The sequence below is a fragment of the Stegastes partitus genome, unplaced genomic scaffold (genome assembly GCF_000690725.1).
Source record: "Stegastes partitus isolate 25-593 unplaced genomic scaffold, Stegastes_partitus-1.0.2 Scaffold452, whole genome shotgun sequence".
Taxonomy (NCBI): domain Eukaryota; kingdom Metazoa; phylum Chordata; class Actinopteri; family Pomacentridae; genus Stegastes; species Stegastes partitus.
The window spans coordinates 146561-172105 of NW_007578183.1; the positions used below are offsets into that span (position 1 = coordinate 146561).

The 25545-nt window shown below is 42.2% G+C and overlaps 1 protein-coding gene across 1 annotated transcript in view; it reads left to right on the top strand.

Annotated features, from left to right (window-relative positions):
* Nucleotides 1-25061, top strand: part of ror1 (receptor tyrosine kinase-like orphan receptor 1) — a 145144-nt gene extending 120083 nt beyond the window's left edge. Inside the window, exons 5-12 of the mRNA XM_008286359.1 lie at nt 10279-10406; nt 12151-12468; nt 13040-13285; nt 13382-13596; nt 17623-17802; nt 18525-18752; nt 19488-19852; nt 21391-25061. Coding sequence (XP_008284581.1) covers nt 10279-10406; nt 12151-12468; nt 13040-13285; nt 13382-13596; nt 17623-17802; nt 18525-18752; nt 19488-19852; nt 21391-22093 — 2383 coding nt within the window. The 3' untranslated portion in view covers nt 22094-25061. The remainder of the gene's footprint in view (nt 1-10278; nt 10407-12150; nt 12469-13039; nt 13286-13381; nt 13597-17622; nt 17803-18524; nt 18753-19487; nt 19853-21390) is intronic.
* The last annotated feature ends 484 nt before the right edge of the window (nt 25062-25545 follow it).

The window sequence follows — 25545 nt, forward strand, 5'->3', positions numbered from 1 at the left end:
TTTTCTGTGTCCTACAGACACCTCTGACAGCCCAGTGTGTACAGAGGGATTATTTACGGGCTCCACAGTGCAGCAGTGTTTTTCTTCCCCACAATACATGTCTTTAGTGACTCTTAATCACTCTCATCAAGGATTATTCCACTTTCCTCAGGAAGCCGTGCTCGCGTTCAGACGTGTGCAATCTTGTTCCTGAAGCACCGTCATCATCTAAGTCAGCCCAAAACATGTGTCCTCCTGTCTTTTTTAAGTGTCCGCCTTGTGTGCGTTCAGATTGGGATCTGTGATCTCGGCAATGAGCTGTCGTAAATCACGCAGGAAAGTGCGTTGAGCGAGTGGAGGGGTACGTGCTGTCGAAATCGCAGAAGCAGCTTCGCTCTCGGCGATCTCGTCCCCCCTGTTCTTTCTTTTCTGCTTTCTTGGCTTTTCCTGTTATTATTATTTCCACACAGATGTTTTTAGGCAGCCTGAAGTCAATTGAAGGAATGCTATTAAGAAAAAAAAATTAAAGGCAGGGATTTTTACAGCAACTAAAACGGAAAGCAACAATCACCTTTGTGTTACTGCTCCGGGGTGGAAAAGACAAAAGTAGATTGTGAACCGATCAATTTATTGTACTCTATAGTCAGTCCCGAAAAGATGTTAGTTGATTAACAGCATTATACAAATTGATATTGCTTTTCGAGACATCACAGTTGTCTGGTTCTAGTTATTGTTCTTCTATAGCAGACCTAAACTTATGTTTCCAGACTCCAACTGTTCCTTAATTGTCTCTCCTTCTTTCGTCCAAGTTTTCTCTCTGACTTTCCTATCCCTCTTCTCTGTATTACTTTTTCAACTTTCCCTTTCTTATGTTTATATTTTCCTAGATTGTTAAAGTAATTAGTCATACAAAAGCTTCCCACCCTCCTCCTCTAATTCACCTCTCCAGCGGTGTGACCCCTGCGCTCCAGTTGTTTGTATGTGTACGTGTCTGTCTAAACACCACTGGGTTTATGTTAGGTTTTAGCAGACATATTGCCTCCTATCCTCCTAATTGACAGGCTGATTGACACCCTCGCTCCCTCCTCCCACCTGGGGCTCTGATTTCCCTTCCAGTCCTTCGGGGAAGTGATGTCACCGGGCCGGGAGTTTTGCGAGGAGTGACAGGATTGATGTAGAGTCCTTTCCTGCATGTTAAATTGCCATGTATGTGTCGACCCTGTTATTAAAACTCTTTAGCTTCATCCACACTGGCGACTCCCGGCCTGTGTGGGCAAAGTCTGGGCCGAACAACAAATTCTTGTCCAAGACATCAAACACTAACATCCAGAATATCTGGGAGGGATTTTGCACATTGTTTCAGATGATATCAAGTTACATTCAGGAAGATGTTGACTTAAATGCGTGTTTACTTATTAACTCAAGAGTATTACAGGCTCATAGAAGCTGAAGCATTTACTGTTTAAATTCTTGGTAAATTACTGCATTTTATATTTCTAGCATCAGAAACATTTGTTTGTTTGAAATATATACAAGAACTGTATATTTATCTTGAGCAGAGATAGCCACGTTCAGACTGACTATAAATGTCAAAATGAAGCCTCCACATTAAAGGTCCCATATTATGGTCCACAATTTAGCTCCGTTTTAGCAAAATAAGACTGAATTTTCACCATGTGGGACCTTTATTTTAAATAAAATAACAAGTCTGAGCAGGGCTAGCAACAACAAAAACAAAAAAATAAAGTAGGATCGTCATTAGGCGATAAAGTTAAACATGGCTCGACCTTGGGAGGAAACGAAGGCCACATTTGCACCGTTTATCTTTTTACTGTTTATATCATACATCATACTGTAATAACTTTTCACAGAAGTAACATCCTTGTCATAATATTATAAACCTTTGCTCCAGGGTTTAGCGCCTGCAAACCGTCAAATTCATGAATGTATCATTAAAGCTGGACACCATGGCCACATTACCATTAAGATATAAGTCGTTGTACATTAAATAGGAATTGGTGAGGAAGAGGAGCCCATGTCAAGTGAGGCCAGGGCTCACATCGTTGTCAAGGATGGAAATAGAGACTGTTTCTTCAGCCAAAAGTAGTTCTCGTTGAAACTGTACACATTGTTTTCTATGGATGCGGACTGTCCAGATAAACAAACACTGTTTCTGCAAAGAAGTGTTGCCGATTAATTTTTCTGAATGTTACTTTGTCAAGTTGTACCACAGACTAAAATCCAGTTCCTTCCACTTGTTGGTGGCATTTCAGAATCAGATCTCTGGTAAATTCTCATTGTTTTTGGTAATGTAGACAATGAAACCATGTGTTCCATGTGTTTAAAGAAAAAAGTTCACCTGAAGCATTATGAAGAACAGTAATACACCCGAATAATAACCTTAATAACACCACAATTATGTAAAGCTGTACTCAAATGTGCTGCTCTAGCATGACATCTTTTGTTATTATTATTGCCATTTGCATTTAATTGATAGTTCAGGAAACATTCATTGTGTCACATGCATAAATTCAGCCTCTCTCTTTCAAGTCAAAGAAAAGAAAGGGGTATTGTTTGTTCAGTACGCCACAGTGTCTGAAAGGGACCTTAAAGAGTCGTATAAAGCTATGGATGCCGAGAAACTGAAGGAAGGAGACGTAGCTGAGCTCTGCTGGGCTCCAGCCTAATTTAACTACTGCCTGTACATGAAAAAAAAAAGCTGATTTAAAGGATTTCCTCCATAACTGCCTATCAGAGGTGACCATTTTTAAAAATATTTGAAATGAAAAGAAAAACCCACCACCTCAAATCCATCCCTTATGTCTGTTCCTGCTTCCTTCCTCCCTCAGTATGCCCTAAAAATCCTTCTCTCTGACAGAAGCCTCTATTGTTGGAGTCAGTGAGCAGTAGTAACATGAGGACCCAGAGGGCCGTCTCTTTCTCCATTGTATCCTAATGCAGCGCCTCGGTTGCCCTCGCTCGCTGTTCATTCCCAGTGTGGTCACGGGCCACTGGCAGCCACAGATCCCAGTCAACCTCGGCCTCTGGTGGCCATTTTGGCTCCCTGTCAGTGAGAGATCATTGCACACTGCAGCCACGCATGCAGCTCTGCTTTGACAATGTGAAGGTCCTGTCAGTGAGCCAGTTTGCAGGAACCAACACATGAATCGTTGCCCTACAGTCATTGTTGCGTGTTACCAAACATGACTTTATATTTCAATGTTGCACAGATCAAACTAAACAAGTCAGACTTTAACAACAACCTCAATAAGGTTTTTCATAGCTGAGTACCAATTCTGCGGTACCTGACAGAATAACACTGAGCAGATTTTGTTTTCTCATGTAATTCTTCTATTGTCTTTGTCGGACTCACTTTCAGGGAGGAAACGCAGTCTCTTGAGGACAGCAATTGTCTATTGTTTTCTTCCTCTCATCTTCTCTTGCCATCTGTTCCTTCTCAGACTCACAAGTGTGTTTGATTTGTTGTTGGACACTTTCTCTCTAATGCAAGCACACCATCTGACACGCATGCACAAGCATTCACAGATACTATCCCGGTGATTTAATGAGTTCAGGACAGCGCCTTAACAATTTCATGCGGAAATCACAATTTGAAACAATGCAAATAGCAAATTGCAAAGGCTGAAAATTAGGGTATATGCAATGCAGAAGGTCTGGCCCCAGCATTTAAACTAGTCTGTCAGTGGTTTTGCAAATTCACGCCATTCTCCTTGTGTGACAGTCAAGCTTTTGATGGTGTCTTGTGCGGTAACACTCCTTCACATGTTTTAGATCTACTGCACAGTGAACATTGAACTGGACATACAAAATTATAACACAAATCAAATCACAGTATCTGTCCAAAAAAATCCCAGATATTTTCTCCCAAATGGTTCAGTTCTTGCTCAAGAACACATTTGAATTTGACTCATGAAACATGTTGGATGTCATTTTTCCAATACGTCTTCTACTTTACTGACTCTTAAAGATAAAAAAATAAGTGCGGAAAAGATAATACATTACTATTTAAAGTGAATCTTAACATCAAGTACAAATTCGGAGAGGTTTCATGCACCAGTAAGCCACAACATTTAACCAACTGACGGGTGAAGCGTAGCATCGATCATCTCGTTACGATGCAATGTTCTGCTGGGAAACTCTGGGTCCTGGCGTTCATCTGGATGTTACTTTGGCAACATAGTTAAAGACCAAGTAGATTCTCCCAATAGCAACAGCATTCCCCAATGGCGGCGGCCTCCCCCAGATGGACAATTCGCCCTGCCAACCATAAAAACTACACAGGAACAGCTTGAGGGGGACCTGACAAGGAGCCCAAGGCACTGACCTGGCCTTCAAACTCCCCATATCCAAATCCAATCAAGCTTCCATGGGACGTGCCAGAACCATGAAGGCCCAAAGGATCCACTGCCAACGCCCCCAGTGCCAGACACCACAGGGCACCCTGAGAGGTCCTGTGTCCGTGCCCCAACGGGTCAGGATTAAATTGGCTAACGCAATGTTATGCAGCTGGTTTTAATGTTGAGGCTGATTGGCGTATGTCTAAGCCCATTTGCTTCCAATCATACATACATCCACTGATTTCCAATTATTTTTATATGGCAGATTATAGAAGGAAAAAAAATCATCTGGAAGGCTCATTCCATTTTAGTCAGAGCTGCACGGCGAAGCAGTTGGAAGACAAATTGATTGCAGTTTCTACTTTTGAGCTCATTTAAAAGCATGAACTGTTTATCAAGCATCGTTCAGGATTTTGTCTTTCTTTTTCACAATGGAAAAAAAGCAACAAAAATACATTTTATGAAATAAATATATAGTACAGTGTAATTGATATTAGGGGCTACTTTATACAAGGCGCATAACCTAATAAATATGTGGCTTAGGAAAGGAAATGTATTGGTCAAGATACACTTCCTGACTGTGTTGAAGCTTTGAATAGCCCTGTCAGAGCTTATTATTGTTTCAGATGTCGCCACAGTTCACAGTTGAGTTCTTGAAAAACACGGTGCTGATGGGTGCTGAAACAAAACCAGGGAGGGAGTCTTTAGAAAAAAGAAAGAGGGGGAAAAAAAAAAAACGTGTATAGCACAAGCTGAGGGGCATCCTCAGTCAAGATTGTGACCTCATGCTGCCGGCAGCTCATCTCCTCCTCACTCAGCAAACGCAGCAGCTCCTGGAAACAAAACCCTGAAATCTAAAATGTCATCAGGATCCACCCCTCGCATCCTCGCCGTTAAATCTTTCTGTGTTGCCTCCATCGAAGTGCATTGAGTTTTACATCCCCTTAAACACAAACCTGTCATCGCAGCCCACAGACTGTTGATGTATACGAGTTTACATCCTTGTGACCTTAAGTTTTCTGCCATAATTAAAACCTACGCCACAGTGTGGACAAACAAAGAAAAAAGAGACATTTGCTCATTCTGGAGTGAAGTGCATGCTCCAGTAACGTCTATTTTGAGGTGTTTTTTGTAGATATTTAAAGAATGTTTTACAAGATTTGCGAATAGTAATTCCTTTTTTCTTGGCCGTTGAAACTACTTTTTGCTCATTTTGGTTTATTATGAGTTTTTAAAGAACCTAACTGTTGTTTTTTCTTTGAAGCCAAACAGAACTTATTCTTTATGATTAAGTGTGAATCATCCATTCTTGTGGGTTTAGTATTCAACCTTCTCGCCTGAAAACTCCCCGTTTCCTGTTAACATCGCATTTGTCACAAACGTCTGTCTCGGAGATCAAGGCAGCGTCTGTGTCATTCTATTGATCCGTCTGCCAAAGGATCACTCAAAGGTCATGTAAAACGGCCCACTCCATCCTGCCTCAGCTTCTGGTTTATCAGTTTGTATGTTCAGCCATGTGTATATATGAGAAAGTCAATAGGGTAATGTACTGTACATAGCAGTATATTTTCTTTTGAGTGTTTATACAATTGCATTTTTTTGTATGAAATCGAGTCTTACAATTAAATAAACACTTGGTCATGTGTGCAAGAATGTTGCTGCTAGTGTCCAAATTTCAGTATTTTAGTTTTTTTTATCTACACCAGCAGCTTGGCTCCATCAGTGGTAATGTCAGTCTGATTGTTGGTTCACCGCTTTGCTCCAAACAGAAATTTCTCAACAACTATGAGACGGATTGCAGTGCAGGTTAGTGTAGACATTATGGTGATCTCCTACCACCACCATGTGGATTTACATTTGCAATTTGGAGTGAAATGTCTTGACAACATTAGGATGTAGTACCATGAAATGCATCATCATACCTTTGGTGATCCTTTGACTAATCTGATATTCTAGTGTCATCATCAGTCGTTGCACATTCAGCCGCTGAGGAAAGTGCTCCGTCGTAGAAAAGTGAGACTGATGTTATAAATCTATCTAATGAGCTTAAATGTAAAGGTTATGACTCATTACACAAATGGAGGCTGTAAATAAAGGTTGTTTTCATGCTCAGTTCATCTGTAAATTATTTCTCAAATAGTCTATGAGTTGTTTGGTCTATAAAATGTCAGAAAATTGTGGAAAAATGGCAGTTAGTGTTTCCAGAAGCCCAAGATGACCTCTTCAAATGTTTTTTTTTTTCCCCCCCGCAGCACAAAGACATTCAGTTACTGTAACAGAAAAGTAAAGAAACTAAAATAATCTAATTAAAGAAGCTGGAGAATTTAAACTTTTCTTTCCAATTGTTTGATGATCAAAATAGGTAATGATTAATAACCAGTTGATAACTAATTGATTATTCATTGCAGCTCTAATAGAAATGTAGCTAATTTAAATATTAAGGTTTCGACCCCACTGTATTTTGTATAATATAAATTGACCTGACTGATATAATTAAGGTTAAAACTGTGCAATATTGTACTGCAAACCTGATTAATTTAAACATTAAGAACTGACAGTATTATCTATGACACCAACTTACCTCGACAATATAAAAAATAAGGTTAATACTAGTGATGCCCGATATAAAAATTGCTGTCCGATACCGATATTAAGATTTCTGATATCGCCGATAACCGATGTCGATATTCAATTTTTGTTCACACTGAAAAAATAATATAAGTAAGCACTGTGAGAACGTGAAAACTATTCAAAAGAAGCCCAAATTAGACCACATAGTCTTCCTTATTACATAACTAAAGCAAAACATATTTAAACATATTTAACGTTCAAGTCCAGGACCATTAAAGTAAAAACATGAGAAATAGCAGCAATACCAAATGTAGAGACAATGGCGCTGATGTTAGACAATCATCGACTAAATTTGTTTATCAGACCGATATCGATAAATCGGAAAAACACTCACATCGCCCGATACCGATGTGGTCGCAGATATATCGTGCTTCCATAGTTAATGCCCAACAAAATTAAACCGAAAAGCCAAAACTCCAAAGATTCCCCAGGAGCAACACATTAGTTTCTAGCCTGTCTGTACACCCATAGTCTTGTAGTCGTACTTATGGTTGATGGCTGTTTTCACATTCTCATATCTATCTAGTTTCATGATGTTTGGACTAATTTAGCCATTTGACAGTTTTCTATCCACGCTTTATGCAAGTAAAACAACAAACTTCTAGATCTTGTGTTTATATGTATTGAATATTTCTATACTTTCACACTGCCTTGTTCATTTACATCAGTTTCATGATACAGAAAAAAACAACTCTTCATTCTGCAAACCTCCCTGAACAGCTCGCACTTACTGCACCCGCACCACCCAGGTGTGAACGTCAGTGCCCATGTGCATGCGAATCAGGGTGGTGCTGCAAAAAGGAGCACGGCTTCTTAACGGGAGCGTCCCTGAATAAATAATAAGCTTGGAAAAAATGTAATTGGACAATGTATCAACGTCCTCCATACCTTGTTTAAGTTCTGCGGTGAGGCTCGGCTTTCTGTTTATATCTGGATTATAGATCGAGTCTCGGAGGGAAAAGCCTTCCCTTGTAATTAACTGTTATAAAACATTATACAGAGGGCTCATGGCGTTGGTGTGTTAAATAAAAGGCCTGAACTGCTATCCACTGTTTACACAAATAGCAACCACACTTGGCTCTCCCTGCCTGGGATAGCTTCCACACACACACAAAGAAATAAATGGATACCAAACTCAAGAAACATATTCGGAAAACCTCAGATGTCTTACAGTGATTAGGTTTTTATAGATGTGTCTTTCCTAACCGTTGCTCTTTTTAGACACGCTGTAAGTCATTTATGTTGCACTGGACAAGATAGAGACACTTTAATAGGCCTCTCCGACGTGGCTTCTAGTCCAAGTTGATTCAGAAAAGAATGAAAGAAATTAAAATACAGAAAACAGCGAGGGGCGATTTTGTGATTTTGGGCTGAGCTGGCTCGGTTGAGAGGATTTGGACTGGCCAGAGTTGTAATTTGCCCACGGGGATCTGGCTGCGTTGTGGTGGATCGTCTCCTCTCCCTTGTCATTTTCTTGTCTGTGTGTGGCTTCATGTTAGTGTGGATGCTGTGCTCACCAATCTCTCTGTGACGCACAACCAAACTAACCTCTGGGCTGCCTGCACACAATCTTTACGTGTGTGTGTTTTCCCATGCTTTCTAGCTGCCTTCTCATATTCTGCTGCATTACATTCAGAACGGTAACGACCTAATCAATCAACGGTCCCTTCAGCTGGGTTTCACAGTGGTAGCTTTTTTATTGCAAGACTCTCCCTTTGCTGCCTTAATGCCAGGCATGATTTTCACTTAAAGAGATGAAGGAAAAGAGGAAAAGAAAAAAAACAACATCTGAAGACGTAGCAGTTTGTGAGTTTGTGGCTTGTTGAAGGGGTGCTAAGGCTTCTGCAGGCGCACCGCAACATGAACTCATCATTACTGATATCCATATTTTTGTAGGTAATTACATATTCTAAGGATAAGATCTGCTTAAACCTGTATTAAGCTGTAAATGTTACCGTGTCTCTGTGGAATCGGCAGTATGCAGACCACTGCTCTACGGTGCTGTGCGAGTCTGGAAAGTCCATTTAGATCAGTAAAGACGGGAACTGACCTTGGCCCTTCAGTCACTTAACGCTCCTCAGAGAGAGGCAACCTTATGACCCCACGCTCACACCAAAACTCCACACCCGTGGTGATATTAGGACTCTGTGTGTGTGTTGTGTGCAATTGTGCCCACATGGACATCCGTGTATTTGTGCTAACCTCCCTACACCATTGTCACCTCGCTTTCAGTTGCATCTTTAAAGCATTTTAGTGCAGTTTTTACAGTTTGTGGGGTAATTAGTGTAATTCACACGCAGTTACGTCGCTTGTAAACTACCTGAGTCGCGTCAACAAAGGCAGCCGATGTGTTTGGATGATAGTGAAGCGCCTTTATTCAGAAACAGTGCGTTGTAGAAGTAGAAATTAAAAGGTTTCTGCAATGAGTCCGTTTTTTTGTTCTCGCTGATCTGAATCAGAGCTGAAGACTTCATGTATCCACTTTGTAATTTAACGTATTAACTGTTTTCCAAAATTTCACAGTCTGGTCAGTTTCAAAGGGAGTGCTTCTGTTTGCCATTACTCAAGCATGAGGATATACTTTACGTCAGCCAATAATACGCATGTCTATGTGTGGCGGCATCGCGTACACCCCCTTTCGCTATATGTTGTGGTTGTGCCTGGTCTTAAAGTCCCCATATGGCCCGACTTAAAGCACATGACAGGGTGATCTCACACTGAGCGAATGGCCTGCGAGTGGGCATGTGGTTAGTGTGTGTGTGCATATAGGGAATGAGAGAGGTGAGAGATCGGGGCACAACGAGAAACAAGGGGGGTGGACGTAAGTGGGTTAAAAAAAGGCCAAGAGTCGCTACGTGAACAAGGAAAGTCAGAAAAGAGCTGTAACATACAGGAATGAAGTTGCATAGCTGCGAAAGCACAGCCGATCTCTCCGTCTGTTTCAGATTATGGCTCATGGTGACATCTCGCTGCCATTACAGGAATAAAGTCAAACATCAGTCAGATATTAGCTGTGGATGCGGTTTACATCTACGCCGTGGACTGAGATCTGTGTGCGTTTTAGATCCCTGCCTTTGACACGAGAGTGACTTATCATTAGCCAAGCAAAGGCAGCAACAAGAAACAGCCTTTTTCCTCAGCAGAAGTTCAACTGGTTGCTTTGGTGTGATCTTCAAACCCAGGCTGACCTCTAGTGGTGGTCCTGTGCATTGCATCATGGATTTTCACTCACCTGCCGTACTTTCTGTTCTGTTGTTCCAAAAGATGTGGTAATAGTTTAGTTATTTAATATAATCGCTCCTCTCCATAGGGAGGATTTCGATGAAGAGGGATTCTGCCAGCCGTACAGAGGTATCGCCTGCGCCCGCTTCATCGGCAACCGCAGCATCTTCGTCGACTCGCTGCAGATGCAGGGTGAAATTGAAACACAGATTACAGGTGAGAAAAATGTAGATTAACTTTGATCTATGCTTAAGAGTATTATTCATGACGTTCTCTTTCATTACACAGTGGATTTTCTTTTTTTTAGATTTTCTGTGCATTTTGTGCTTTTTTTAGTCTCATTTGGTAATGATTTAGTTTGGGCCTATTTAAGATCAATGCAGTTAAAATTAAACATACAAGGGGATGGAGCAGTGCTCTGTATGAGCATGCAACATCTTCATCTGCAGTTCTAAACTTACTTGCTAAGTCACTGAAATGAAATATGACGTTACAACATCCTCAGCCGAACTGATGCAATCACCTGACACACTTGTGATTTTATATCTGCTGTTTCCTCACAACTCTACCTGCTCCTGATGATGGTGCAGCTTGAAACTCAGTCATGCTATCTCTGCTGTTTAGGAGTAAACATATACGCTGGTTTTTTGTATTAGTGGTTTATCCCTTTGTAGATGCATTCACGTTGTCAGGTCAGCAAAGCCCTAAAATGCCTTTAAGGACAAACTAGTTTGTTCCTCTCAGATGTTTTGTGTCTGAAAGTCAACTTTCCTCAGATGAGTTCAACAGTTCAACCATCACTGCTCACTGATCAGCCACAGTATTAAAACCAGCTGCGTAATGGGGGTTGGTCTGTTTGTTTGGGTGATACGTGCCAAAGTAATATCCACAAAAAGATAGAACTCAAGGTTTTCCCCTGGAACATTGAATAGAAACAAGATCATCAATGCTCTGACCTTCACCTGTTGGTGGTTTTAATGTTGTGGCAGGTCAGTGTGTGTCTTCAGCATCCTGTTTCTTTGCTGATTTAGCATCTTTACAAAGTTGCCATCTCAGCATCTCCTTAATCAACCCGACATATTGGGACTTTTCAGAAGGTGATCCTTCATTAATGTGCACCAGGAAGGAAGCAGGATCCCTTACAGAGTTCAAAGGAAGTTCAGCGAGGTCACCCCTCTATATGAAGCACACATGGCCCACGTACAGTTTATACAGTTACACATGTCTGTGTCTCAGCTTCTGTGTTTTTGTTTTGCGTGTTTGCGTGCTCATGTCCTCGAAGGTCAGTTTAATATGTGCGTTATTGATTGCATCCGTGCAGCTGTCAGCTTTTCCCCTGAACGGGGACAAAGGGGGCCCTTGAACCTGGACTCTAATCTGAAACATCAAGGACGAGTGATGATTAAGATTTATGTTGCCACAATAGGCCTACCGTCGAGTTGTAAATCATAAATGTTACAGCCAGTACAGCCACACGTCTTAAATTTAAAGACACCTTTATTGATCTTTTTGATCAATCTATTCAAGCAGCATGTTGTGTAAGAACATTTGGACTGTAGCCAACTTTACTTACTTTACTTTTTATTAGCTTGTCTTCTTCTCTTAAGCTGACTAATTAATAATGACAAGCACAGAGAAGCATATGTTTGCAATAACTGCACAGTGTCATTAAGAGCATTCATTCCAAGTCTTCCTCTTTGATCTGTTTTGTACATAGATACCTAAGTGGAACTAAGATTGTATACTTGTTGTTAATCTCAAAAACTGAAGCAAAGAAGGAAAAAGGATTGATTTGTAAACTCTTTGTATCTTCTTTTTTTTTTCTCCCCAGAATCGGTCAAAGAATGTGACAGATGTTCTGTTTTTATTCTTTGTTTGAACATATAGATCAACTCTGATGTCTGGCCACATCCAAAAGTCAATGATTCCTTATTTTCTTATTTTCCTCTCTTATTTCCAGCCGCCTTCACCATGATCGGTACATCCAACCATTTGTCCGATCGTTGCTCCCAGTTTGCCATCCCTTCCCTCTGCCACTTTGCCTTCCCGACATGCGACCGGAGCTCAGGGACCGACAAACCTCGGGACCTCTGTAAGGACGAATGCGAGATCCTGGAGAACGACTTGTGTAAGACGGAGTACATCATCGCCCGCTCGAACCCAATTATACTGAAGAGACTGAAGCTACCAAACTGCGAGGACCTGGCTGCCTCTGAGAGCCCCGAGGCTGCCAACTGTCTGCGGATCGGGATCCCCATGGCCGAGCCCATTAACAAGAGTAAGACATGTTCTCCTGCTGATTGTATAACTGACCATACTGATAATACGACATTATTACTGTCTGACGAGAGCCGTTCTGAGAACTCCTTGTTCACAAAAATTCTCATTATCTCTCTCCCATTATCCACGGTAACTTCATATTTTTCTGTTGAAGTACATTTTTTATATTTTTTGGACTCAGATCTCACATTTAAGAGAGTTTTTTTGAACAACCTTAGGTCAGCAGAAACAAGCTGTAACCACAAAACTGAGACGTTTTACTTTGTCTTTGTTAAGTTTTCTGCAATTTTATGTTTAAATATGCAAGTTTCTTATTGTTTTGCTTAATATGAGTTAATCTCTGAAGTTGCCAACCCAACTGTGTGTTTTTCTTTTTCCTTTGGAGGAAAAATAGCCCTAAATCTCAACATTCACCAGTGTATGATAAAAAAGTTTTTCATGTTGCGTCTCACCTTAACTCCTTTGGGAACATCTAGTTTTTGAGCTGATAAATAATCCAAGCAGTTGTTTATACTAAACACATGATGGTGCTGGACAGGAAGTGTTAACTTCACCTTTCTGTCTTCCAGATCACAAGTGTTACAACAACAGCGGGGCCGACTACAGAGGCACTGTCAGTATGACCAAGTCAGGGCGTCAGTGTCAGCCGTGGAACTCCCAGTATCCTCACAGCCACACCTACCTGGCCGTCAGATACCCAGAGCTGAACGGGGGACACTCGTATTGCCGCAACCCGGGAAACAAACACGAGGCCCCCTGGTGCTTCACGCTGGACGAGGGGGTCCGCATGGAGCTCTGCGACATAGCCATCTGTGGTGAGATAGTAGAATATGTTTAAGAGTTTGTATGTAAAATAATAATCTGGAAATACCCATACGATGTGATTCCTCCGTCTCCATCCATCTCTACAGACTATAAGGACAAGTCAAGCAGAGGCAACATGGAGATTCTGTACATCCTGATTCCCAGTGTGTCCATCCCACTAGCCATCGCTTTGCTCTTCTTCTTCATTTGTGTGTGCCGCAACAACCAGAAGTCCTCCAGGCCTCCTGCGCCGCGCCAGCCCAAACCGGTCCGAGGACAAAACGTTGAGATGTCAATGCTAACGACTGCGTACAAGCCAAAGGTAGAGAGCAGCCCAGTCTCAGCATGTGACGCTGTTGGTGGGGAAAATAACAATGGAGGGTGTTTCTGCTTTCTGAACATTCCTATCAGGAGGTTGACAAAATGATAAAAAAAAACACCTACCCTGTTACTCTAATAAACAGTAGGACCAAAAGTAGGATTTATGGCGGGACCTCTGCACAAGTTTAAGCTAGATCTACCCGATAAAAAGGCAAATCATTCTGGACTCTCCCGTAGTGACTCCAAATAAGTCCTCTTTTGCTGTGTTTGTCTTTCAAAGTCATGAGAGCAGGCTGCAGGAGGAGTCAAAACACTAGCGCAGCACTCTGTGTGTCAACTGGGATACGTCGCAGCATGCTGGCCTTACTGGGCTGTGTGTGTGGAAATGACCTGTCTCAGACACAGCTTCAGATCTCTATCATCAGATCTCAGCAGGTCCAGGAATGTTCAAGTGCAGCGCTTTTCCTCTCTGTTTATTTCTCTCCCGCTGTCTCTTTTTCCATACCTCTCCCTCCCGCTCTCACCTAATCCGTCTTTTTTTGTTGTTGTTGCTCTTCTTCTGTCTTTCCCTCCATCCCTTTACCTCTGCACCTCTTTTTCTCCCTCCTCTCCCCTCCCTCTTTCACTGAACCTCTTTGTAATGTAGATCGCCGAGCTCCTGCTCTCGCAGCCAGCGCATAGCTCACACTAGGATCTGTATCATGTTCCTTTCAAGGCTGCGCACTCAGTCATATCATGTCTGTTTATCTTTTTCCACATGATTTCGGTGGTTGAGGTGGAAGGGTGTGGGGTTATCTAGACAGCATGTCTGCCTGGGCAAACTGATGCTCAAGGTAATGTGTATAATATTACCGTCAACAGCTGTAGAGGGAACCGCAAAATGTCACAGAAGCGTCAGAGGCCATTAATATCTCAGGTTTGCTTTGTTTTTTGGATTGGAACAAATGTTTCACTGACCTAAAAAGGGAGTCTCTCCTCGCTGTGTTTAGATGACGCCCTTGTGTCTGTGAAGAATCAAGCTTACAGAGGATCAAGGAATTTTTTTTTAGTGACAACCGTGCAGTTATGGAATTATACAGCTGATTTGGAATAGTCTTTGCAGACTTGAAATATGCTCCACACATATCAGAACGCATAAACATCCATTGTAAGACTGAAAAAGCTTTACAGCAATGCAGTTCTTACCTATTTTCCAATCCATGTATCTAATTTTATCGTTAAATGCTAACACCAAAAAGACAATTTGAATTTGTGAAGTGGCAGATCCTTATATATTTCAATATATTATTGCAGGTCAAGCATCTTTATTTCCTGTTCTCATTATGCACAAGTTTGTCTTTGGCGAGGCTGCTACCCAGCAGGCTTTGCTGCAGGGTCACCCAGGGGCCGCTGGCTGTGACAATCCATTTAGACACACATAAACATGCGCACACACAAACCTGCGGTGGTGTGAAGAGGATCTGAGGGTTTGGGTGTGGGGAGGAAAGAACGGCTGAAACAAACTCATAACTGAAAACATCTGTGTGTCTCATAATATAGAGCACACACACTCACTCAGCACCCCCCTCAGACTGTGTGTGTGTGTGTGTGAGAGAGAGAGAGAGAGAGTGTGTGTGTTGCTCACAGAGAGGAATTTCATTATTCATCTCAGAGTTCCTGGAATCTGAAAATCTCTGCCAACCTCTCTCTGCTCACCTTTTATCTTCTCCCAAGTATCAGCACACTCACACACACTCGTTCACACACACACACACACACACACACAGAGCGAGTTCGATGTCGACCACAGCGTCACAGCGCACGATCGAGTGAAAAATGAACTTCTATTAATTTGAATATTTACTGTGACTTTGTCTTAGTTGCAGGGCATGTTAAAAAAAAAAGTCTGGGCTGATTCACGCTATTATCTTTAAAATTTAATTGTATCCTAATTATATTATAATAAACACCATGTCCAGGCTGACAAAGAAAGGAAGGACCAACAGCAAGCTCGTCTGACTCATTTAATGAAAGCTGCAGGTATGAGCTTTGCAGTGGTTGTTCCTGTCAGCCAGCCTGCTGAGGATTTGGTTCTTGTAGTCAGGAAGCTTTTGCGTTTTGTTTTTGGGATTTTTTTTTTTGGTAGATTATCCTCTTTGACGTCAGTAATTTCCTCTCTGCATGCAAATGTTCCACCACAACAATTCCACCTAACATTTTTTTTAAAGGAACCCCAAAGTCTAATTCCTTTTTTTTTTTTTAGCTAAACTATTATGTTCTACAGAATGGTTTAGCTCAGCAAGCTGCAGGACTACCAGCCTATCTGATAGTAAGTCCTGGACCCTGCACACCCAACAAGATCAAAAAACTTGCCGCCTTCCAAATGTGCAGCCTTCAGTGCAGCTGCAACTTCACCTGGCAGGACAAAGTGCCATACGTCACCATCCACAGGACAGAGCTGACATCAGCAGCATGTAGCCCTGCTGAAACAGACGCATATGCACTGATCTGATCATACCCTATGACTGGATATGCAGGGATCAACACTCCACAGTCAGACCCCCTGCAGCGATGTCTGTTAAGCCCTTTTCAGACATGGGATCCATAACGATGGTGGCTTCATCAAATCTATTAAAGTGGCGGCACACAACTTGAAATTACAGTTGTTTGTGCGTGCCTGTCCTTTAATGTTACTGGGTGCAGGTCAGGCTTAAAAAGTGAAATGTTCGGAGGTTTGATTTAGGAACGCTACCCGTGCGACTTTTTGACAGCTTTTAGACATCAAGGTGACACAGACTGTTGCTGCTAACAGAACGAAGTGCGTGACTGAAAGCCTCGACCTGAACACGGGTGAAGCTGCAGCATCAGAATGACTGGCTTAGAAACAAGTGGTGCAACAACGCTTTAGCAAATTTGAAGATATGTTTGCCCAGCAGTCTGAGGCAAAGAGACGGAGGAGGCAGGCACAGAGCCAGACAGACGAACCAGATTTGGACTTTGCCCAGTGTGGGAAGGACTGTCACTCCTATATTGGTCTGTTCAGCCACACCAACGCTGTACCACCATCCAGAGCACAACTCCATTGTCTGAACAGACTGATGGATGCTTATATTTTAGTTTCTGTTTCCTGTTTACTGCCTGGCATTGGTCTAGTGTATTGTTAATGTTTCCTCCTCAGTGTTTGCCTTTTATTTTTATGGCATCACATAATAGCCAAACACTTTCCCTTTCTGCAATTTTAAACAATATTTTTACACTAGTAAGGTAGTAAATAAGATTGCTGTAGCGACCCTTAAGGAAAAGTGTCATCAGATTAATGGAGAGGACTGCATATCTGAAAGAGACCCACAGAACTCAGCTGTCTGTCTGGGTTTGAATGCATTTGCTGAATTTGTTGAAACCGAGTCACCCTTATCTTTAATTAAACTTGATAATCTCCAGCTGAATTCTAAATCATTTGTGACACTCTCATAAACCCACAGTTCAGCTCAGTCTCGTTGGATTTAGACGTGCAAACCGAGCTCCAGTCTTGAGTCCTCCTCGCTGGGCATGAGAGACTAAAGAGGCAAAGGCATCCCTCACAAAGAGCGCTACAGCATTTTCTGTTATTTCTACAGTTTACTGGCAAGAGAATTAATTGCTTAGTCTCGCTAAATGCTACTTAACCTGTCAGCTCAATGACATTTTTAGGTTGTGGACGTGTTGCCAGATTTTCCCACATCGTTTTCCAAAGGCGTAAAAGGAGTTATTAGGAGCTGATGTAATGGATTGAGTCTGATTATAACGATTATCAACTCTCTGGGCCGTAGTTTTACTGTTTTTACAACTTAAACGTTACAGTATTTTGGTGTTATGTCGGGCAGTTTGCCTGTAGCGAATTAGCAACAGCAATGTAAACTGCATGTCATCGTTTCACTTTTCCATACAAGGATAACGGTGAGGAAACAGTGCCGGGCTGACAAAGAAAATAATGATCTAATATTTCTCTCACGTCTCTTCTATTGATGTCACTTCACCGGTTTTCTTTCTCTCCCTCTTCTCGCTGCAGAGTAAAGCCAAGGAGCTTCCCCTGTCTGCTGTGCGTTTCATGGAGGAGCTTGGAGAGTGCACGTTGGGGAAGATCTACAAGGGTCACCTGTACCTGCCGGGCATGGACCAGGCACAGCTCGTGGCCATAAAGACTCTGAAAGATATTTCCAGCGGCCAGCATTGGGGCGACTTCCAACAGGTACAGTTTAAATCACTGCCTCCACAGAGTTTAGTGCTGCTTTTCATTTTTAGTTTTTTAGTTTAGTTTAGTTTTTTTCTTGAAATAAGGTATTGATCCAATGAATAAATCTTAATGAAGACAGTAACACTCTGTAAAGTAGCTGCAGCATTAAATAGTCATTTAAAAACCCTCTACGGTCAGTTCTCTGTGGAGTAATAAAAATAAAATGTGTTACTAAAATAATCTTCTATTACAAACTACATGACACGACTTTGTTAGTGGAAAGAAGTCTCTTCCCACAAGATCTGAAGCATGTCTTGTTATATTTCCACAGAAGATAAATGCAGCGTGCAACTGGAGGCTCTGTACGGCTAAAAATCACTGAGCTGTGGATGAGTTCACTAGAAATAGTTCCAAAAATAAACTGTAACTACTGGCAGATTGTCCAGATAAATTTAGATATTAGGGCGGACTCAAACAGATGACACAAGTAAAACATAATTCTTCCTTGACCTGAGATGCCTGCCCTTATAGTATACACCTTAAAATCTTTTTATTGTATTTTTTCTGGTAGTTAATATGAGCTGTTATGAAAATGACTTGAACTACCCTTGTATCACTCAAGTCTTGAGGCTTCAGTAACTATCTCAAGTATCCCCTTAGTAGATTTTGTTGAAATGAAGCTGCTGTTCTTCTTTTTTTCTTGAAATTTACCACTACTTATTTGACGACCATTCAAGGAGGCCGCAGTGCTGACGGAGCTGCAGCACCACAACGTGGTGTGTCTGCTGGGTGTGGTTACTCAGGAGCAGCCGGTCTGCATGCTCTTTGAGTTTCTGCCACAAGGGGACCTCCACGAGTTCCTCATCATGCGTTCGCCGCATTCTGATGTCGGCTGCAGCAGCGATGAGGACGGCACGGTGAAATCCAGCCTGGATCATGGCGACTTTCTGCATATGGCCATACAGGTAGGATGTGAAACTCTCACTGTACTTAAAAGAAGAAATGGACCAGATTTAAATATTTTTGATATCAGTTTATCTAAGTCTTGTATTGTATGTAGTATTTCCAAGCAAAGTGTTTTGGACGTACAGAAAATAAAAGACCTGCTCATTTTCTGCATGTCCAAAAATCAAAGTGTGCATCAAAGTCCTCATTAAATCATCGGTATAAAACATGAGCACCTGTGTCAGAAAGCAAAGAAACGTTAACACCACAACTCCAGAAAACCGCTTCAACAACAAAACATCTGGACACTGAATGTTGGCTAAAAAAACAACTAAAGCTTAGGACATGTAGAAACCTGGAGCCAGTCAGTAGTTCTAATTTTTGTGGATTGTTGTTTCCACAATTCAGCAGCACAGAGGCATCTCTACCTCGATTTTAAGTACAAATGTGATTAATAAATACATTGATATTCCATCATATTAGACTGATGGGCAGAAAGTTGGAAAAATTCATCCAGTGGCCAAAAAATAAACCTCCATTATTATCAAATTATCAATAAGATTCTCCCCCTGCAGACGTTTTGCCAGGTCAGACTGCAATCACTGGGACCATTATACATACTTTTGTATTACTAACTAGGAAATGTTGATTTATGGAGAGTTTCCTCTTTGCTAATTCAGTTGAAATCACTGTTTAAGTAATCACGTGTTTCACTGCTAAGTCTGTATGTAATTTATTCCTCCATATTTTCGTAGGTGGCTGCTGGGATGGAGTACTTGTCCAGTCACTTCTACATCCATAAGGACCTTGCGGCTCGGAACATCTTAGTAGGTGAACAGCTCCACGTCAAGATTTCCGACCTGGGTCTCTCCAGAGAGATCTACTCCTCAGACTACTACTGCCTCCAGCCTAAAACTCTGCTGCCTATCCGCTGGATGCCCCCCGAGGCCATCGCCTACGGCAAGTTCACCTCAGACTCAGACATCTGGTCGTTCGGAGTCGTGCTGTGGGAGGTCTTCAGCTACGGTCTGCAGCCCTACTACGGCTTCTCCAACCAAGAAGTGATGGAGATGGTGAGAAAGAGGCAGCTGCTGCCCTGCCCTGAGGACTGTCCACCAAGGTGTGTTGTGTTTATTGTTGCAGTAGACTAGAACATGAGGGTGAAAAATCTTTACATCCAACTGTTTCCTTGCTTTCTGTTGAAACTGTGGACAACTTGGAATGTGTTGGCCAACACATTTAGCTCCCTCTTTCAGGCCCTTGATGTGTTGTGCTTCCAAATCTGCTGCTATTCTTAATACTGACAACCTAAGTCTCCATCTCAAACTGAAAAAGCATGCTCATTAAAACAGCTCATTAAAATGTTAAATTACAATAATGTGCTGATAAGACAAAACATGAATTTAAATATATTCATCCTTTCTAGGTACTCATTGAAAAACTTACAATTTCAACCCTGGAGTGTTGTTGGATGATAAAAGAGGATATTTTTTTCTTTTTTGACTTTTTATAGAAAATTTTCAGATATAGACTGCAAATTAAAAGTCAAAGCAGTTACCATAAAAAAATTAAATACATAAAGACTTACGGTTCTTATGACTTCTGTCAAAATATCACTCTGGCTCACTGTGATTGGTCAGAGGCCATAGCGACTGTGGTGTGATGTAGCATGACCTTTGTTAATTGGCTGGATAAAGTCATGTGATTCCACCCCCTCACCATTTTTAAAGCGCAAGTTACCGTATATGGTTCCTTGCCCAAAGATCGAGGAATAACTAATTTACTAAATGTTAATAAATTCAAAGAAAAAACAGCCAGACACAAAAAAAAAGAGAGCTGGGTTATGTGAAATACCTTCTGCAGAGAATAATAATCCTTCAGGTTAAACTTTCAGCTCCTTCTTAAAGGACACGGCCATGAATGACTGTTGCACACTGAGAGAGTCAAAACAGAAACATCTGCTTATTTTCCCTCAATTTTAACATTAAAATTTGAGTAAAGTGGGGCGCCCTGGTAGGTCAACAGGTTGAGCAGGCGACTCATTTTCAGGGACTGAAAGTTCCCTGCGTGGCTGGCATGGTTCGAGTCCAACCCATGGACATTTGCCACATATCCTTCCCCCACTCTTCTCCCTACCTTTCCTTTCTCCCTCTCCACTTCCCTATCCAATAAAGGCCAAAAAAAATGGCCATAGGACCTCTTCGGTGTCCTGTGGTTTTTGGCACCTGGACATTAGCAGCAGACTCTTTGGGTCCTGGGGTTGTAGGTTATAGGTTCTATTCCAGCAGACAGTACACTGCCCAACGAGATTGGGATCTGGAGGAGTTTGGAGGCCAGGTCCATGCTATGATTCTCAACTTTGAGCCGCTTCTGAACAGTTTTGATGGTGTGGTGGGGGGTAGTGCTGGGAGGATGCTGGTGTGGCAGAGTGCTGTTACCAGAGTCGGTGTTCGGGGTCTAAAACAACGTTTAGGTGTGTTGTATGTGTCAAACTAACATCAACAATAACTTCACCTGTCAGTGGTTTTAATGCAACAAGAAAGTGATTTCATGCAGCGTTAACATTTTAGGTGTTCAGACGAATTCAATAAAATCAGCTTTTAAAAGGAATCTAAACACTGCTGTCAAAGATAACGAAGCATCTCTGTTGTCTTCCAGGTTTTATGGTTTGATGACTGAGTGCTGGCAGGAGGGACCAGCACGTCGACCACGCTTCAAGGACATTCACACCCGTCTGCGAGCCTGGGAGGGCCTGTCGTCCCACGCCAGCTCCAGCACGCCGTCTGGTGGAGGAGGCAACGCCACCACTCAGACCACCTCGCTGAGTGCCAGCCCTGTGAGCAACCTCAGCAACCCCCGCTACGCTGCTGCAGCTGCTGCAGGGTACCTCTACCCGGCCCAGGCCATTCCTGCGCCAGGGCAGATGGCTACGATCCCGGCATGGACACCCATGGCTGTGCCCCAAACCCACCAACGCTTCATCCCTGTCAACGGATACCCCATCCCACCCGGATACGCAGCTTTCCCAGCTCACTTCGCGCCCCCAGCTCCGCCTACCAGGGTCATCCAGCACCACCTGCCGCCTCCCAAAAGCCGCTCGCCCAGCAGCGCCAGCGGCTCCACCAGCACGGGTCACGTCAGCGGCGTTCCCTCCACCACGGGCTCCAACCACGACGCCAACACGCCACTGCTCTCCCACTGCATCATGCCGGGGAGCGGCGGAGGGCCGGCTCAGGTGTACGGACAAGTTTCCCAGAAGGCGTTGGGACAGCTGGAGCACGTGTCACAAACATCAGCGCTGCTCGCTCCTGACTCTGACGTACTGATGTACAACGACTCGGTCATCACCGCAGACCTGTAGACACAGAGAGGGATGCTCACTTTCTTTCTGCTCGGGACCCACACATGAGAAGTTTAGCCTCTCACGCAGGGACCCAGTGTCACAATTCTACTCTGGTCACGTGAGACCCAAACAGAAACAGGCCTCTGTGCACATGAGTGTGTGCAAGAAACACTGCCGCAGCTAGACAAGTATATAAACAGCTGTCTGACTTTGTAATGCCTTACTGTTTAAAGCAAGCGTACTTACTATTATGGTTTGAAAATGTTGTGTTGTTATTTTAACCTCTCTGTAAATACGGTACACAAGTGCTGAATGAATGAATGAAATACAAAGATATATATTCAAAAGAACTTTCTTTTTTTTTATTAAGAAAAACACTTTAAAGGTGAAAACGTAGCAATTCCACCCTGTGTCCTCGTGAAATGGTTTTGTTGTACAATCACACAAGAAGTTCCTGTGCTGACAACCCAGCCGACGGACTGTTTCATACGGGACGTCGAGGAGACACGGACGTTCATGTGATGACCTTTAGGTGCCTTTCAGCAGTGCTGCGACTTGCTAGTCAGCGGACGGATTAAAAATAAAATAGCAAAATGAGCAAGAATGGGAACAGCAGGTGCTTTTATTGAGAAGACCAACACTGACCTGCTCACATACAACAGCATACAGGTGACATGCTCTGCCATTTGGACCCCGAAAGTAAACTTCTGGTTGCAAGCATTGCAGCCAGACCTCCAGCAGCTGTGTGACTGCTGCCCAACGTAGCAGCGGGAATTCAAGTAAATGCAGTAGAATTACAAGTGATGAATTGGCGGCAATATTTTTCCTGGTCCTGAAAATCGGAATATACACAACGCCCTTTGAAAGTGACATCTGAATGTTTTTTTTCTGCAACATGACTATGTGAGACCTCTACAACGCGGACACAGGCCTGTTCTTCACGCTCTGACCGTCTTCAAAGCTGCCCAGGCTGAGAAACAAGGAGGCTGGGAGTTTTATCTGATCATACAACAAACCCCTTCATCAGCCTTCCAATCTCACTTCAATCACCAATTTCCTTCATGATTTATTCCTTTACTCTTCTCCTTTCTCGAGACATACGGCGTCTTACTTCAAAGCTGCCTGCTCTGGACCCCCCGAGGACCTACAAATGAAATCACACAGCGCTCATGTCCTCCGCAGCTACTCTGGACCGCTCTCAGGGCAAACAACTCGTTCAACATGCAAGAGCTGGGGGCAGTTTTTACTTTTGCTAATGTAAGATGAAATTCTCACAACTCTCACAGAGGAACTTTAAAAAAATGTATCATTGATTGAATATGACGTTTTAATTTTCAGGAGAGTTTTTTTTTTTTTTTTACAGTGTTCAGTTTTGAAGGAAGAATTTTCTATTTGGAGGGCTTGTCTTCGTGTGCCTTTGTCCGTTCCAGTTTTATTTGCATCTGCATCATAAAAAACGACAACTCAACACATGGAGGAAAGCTAGTAGTAAAAGGGTTAAAACACAAACTGTTTAGAGTAGACGATGTTACTTTGTAAGGCCTCAGCTATGTACTGATAACAGCTTGATTTCCTTATCAGTGCATGAACAGAAGAATGTGTTATAAGGATTCACTTCATGAGCTGGGAGACAGATTGTAATAATGTGTCCAGAGAGAGATTCATGTATGTTGCTTCTATTCAGTTCTGTATCAGCAAATGTTTTTTTGTAACGCCTGGAGCCGACTGCATCGACATGGAAGTGATCCCAACAAGTAGCTCAGCAGGTTCTAAAACACACAGAGCAAAGCTAATAGCTGTATTTATGTTCTAACAAGTCCGATGTCAAGCAGCAGCAAGTAGTCGCTCTGGGTTACATGCATTGGCTCTGATATCTTTTGTGATATGAAGAAGTGTGCGTTTGGTAAATGATTAACTCTCTGTCCTGTAATTACACAAATCAGCTATCTGAGATCTTAGTTGATGATGATGGTTGATTAGAGGCTAAATATAAAGCTTGTGCTATTAAAAAAATAAGGGGGCCACAGAACAGCTTTTGATCTAAAATTCCCACGCAGGACCTGTGTAGTCGACAATCATCAGTTGTGCAAGTGTTTCCCGGCTGTTGCCGTATGTTTGCACATTACCGTGTTATCAATCAGCAGTGTTTGCTCACACTTAGCATGACACATGGGCTTTTCACTTTGGATGAGCAGTACAAAAAGCACCCTGACCACGCCTTATTGCCTTAAGTTTTCATAAAGTTTTAATCTGACGTTTGTGGAATGTAGATAGTAGAAGGTGTAATCTGTTCACTTCACTATTTAGTTCATCCACCATTTAAAAATGCCTCCTATCTGGTGTCACTAATTAACTCCAAATTTAAATAAGTCCATTTAAAAAAAAACTCTCACTGTTCTTTAGTTTTCCCCAGAAATCGATGTCTTCACACCAGATATGGTCAACGGAGAAGCTGATTGTTATCTGTAATATGAAGGGGGTGCTCTTGTTTTTGTCTTTGGATTTATTCCTCGTGTCAAATCCAGTTATTTTAATCATTTGAAGTCATTTTTCCCATCGAGTTTTTATTTCATACGCGTCTTTTGTCAATGCTTCAAGTGTCTCGTTGGAGCGGACTGAGCTACCTAGGCGTCTGACTTTCTACATGTGACCTCCAGCATGTAAACGATGTATGAGTACTAATATAGCAGTGCAAAAACCACTTGTACACAAGACTGTGAAACTTAATCAAGTGTAGGTATTTTTGTATTTGGCAAAAAAAGCAAAATCATTATTCTGCCTTTTTTTGTTCTATCCTAGATTTTTTTTTTTTTTTTAAAGAAACAACATACAAGTCATTTTATATCTCAATACCAGTGTACCCTTTACCGAAGGTTCACATGCATATTGACCAAGAGAGGCCTCGTCTTTGTATTTTCTCTGAATATTTTTGCACAGATGTTTTGTATTGCAAAATCATTTATTAAAATGATGTTGTTTGGTTAAATTTGCTGTCAATGATATGATCGTTGTTTTTTAAGCACATCTGTAGTAGCAACATGAATCCACTGGGAACCACCAAATCACCTTTTCTGTCGACCGTCCTGGATTTATTAGCCTTATAGTTGCAGTGACCACTGTTGACCAGGTGGTGGTGCCCTTCAGCCGTCTGATTATTAGTGGAAGTATCAGCCTCGAAAACAGCTGGAAATAATATTAGTCCAACTAGAATTTGGCCAAAGATGGAAAAGTGACTCTGGGATAATGTTCCTCTGTGTCTTGCTTGTGTGTATTAGTGTGTTCTTGTGTGGGTTCCCTTTCATTTCCTGCTCAAAACTCACATTTTGCACATTGAATGAGCCAAAGCAGCTTAGAAATGAACCAGAATGCCTGTGCATGTGCATGCCAGCAAAAGACGTAATACTGTAAATACAGATGGGTGAAAAATGAAAGGGGGGAAAATGAATGCTTTGCAGTGAGGGGATCTGGGG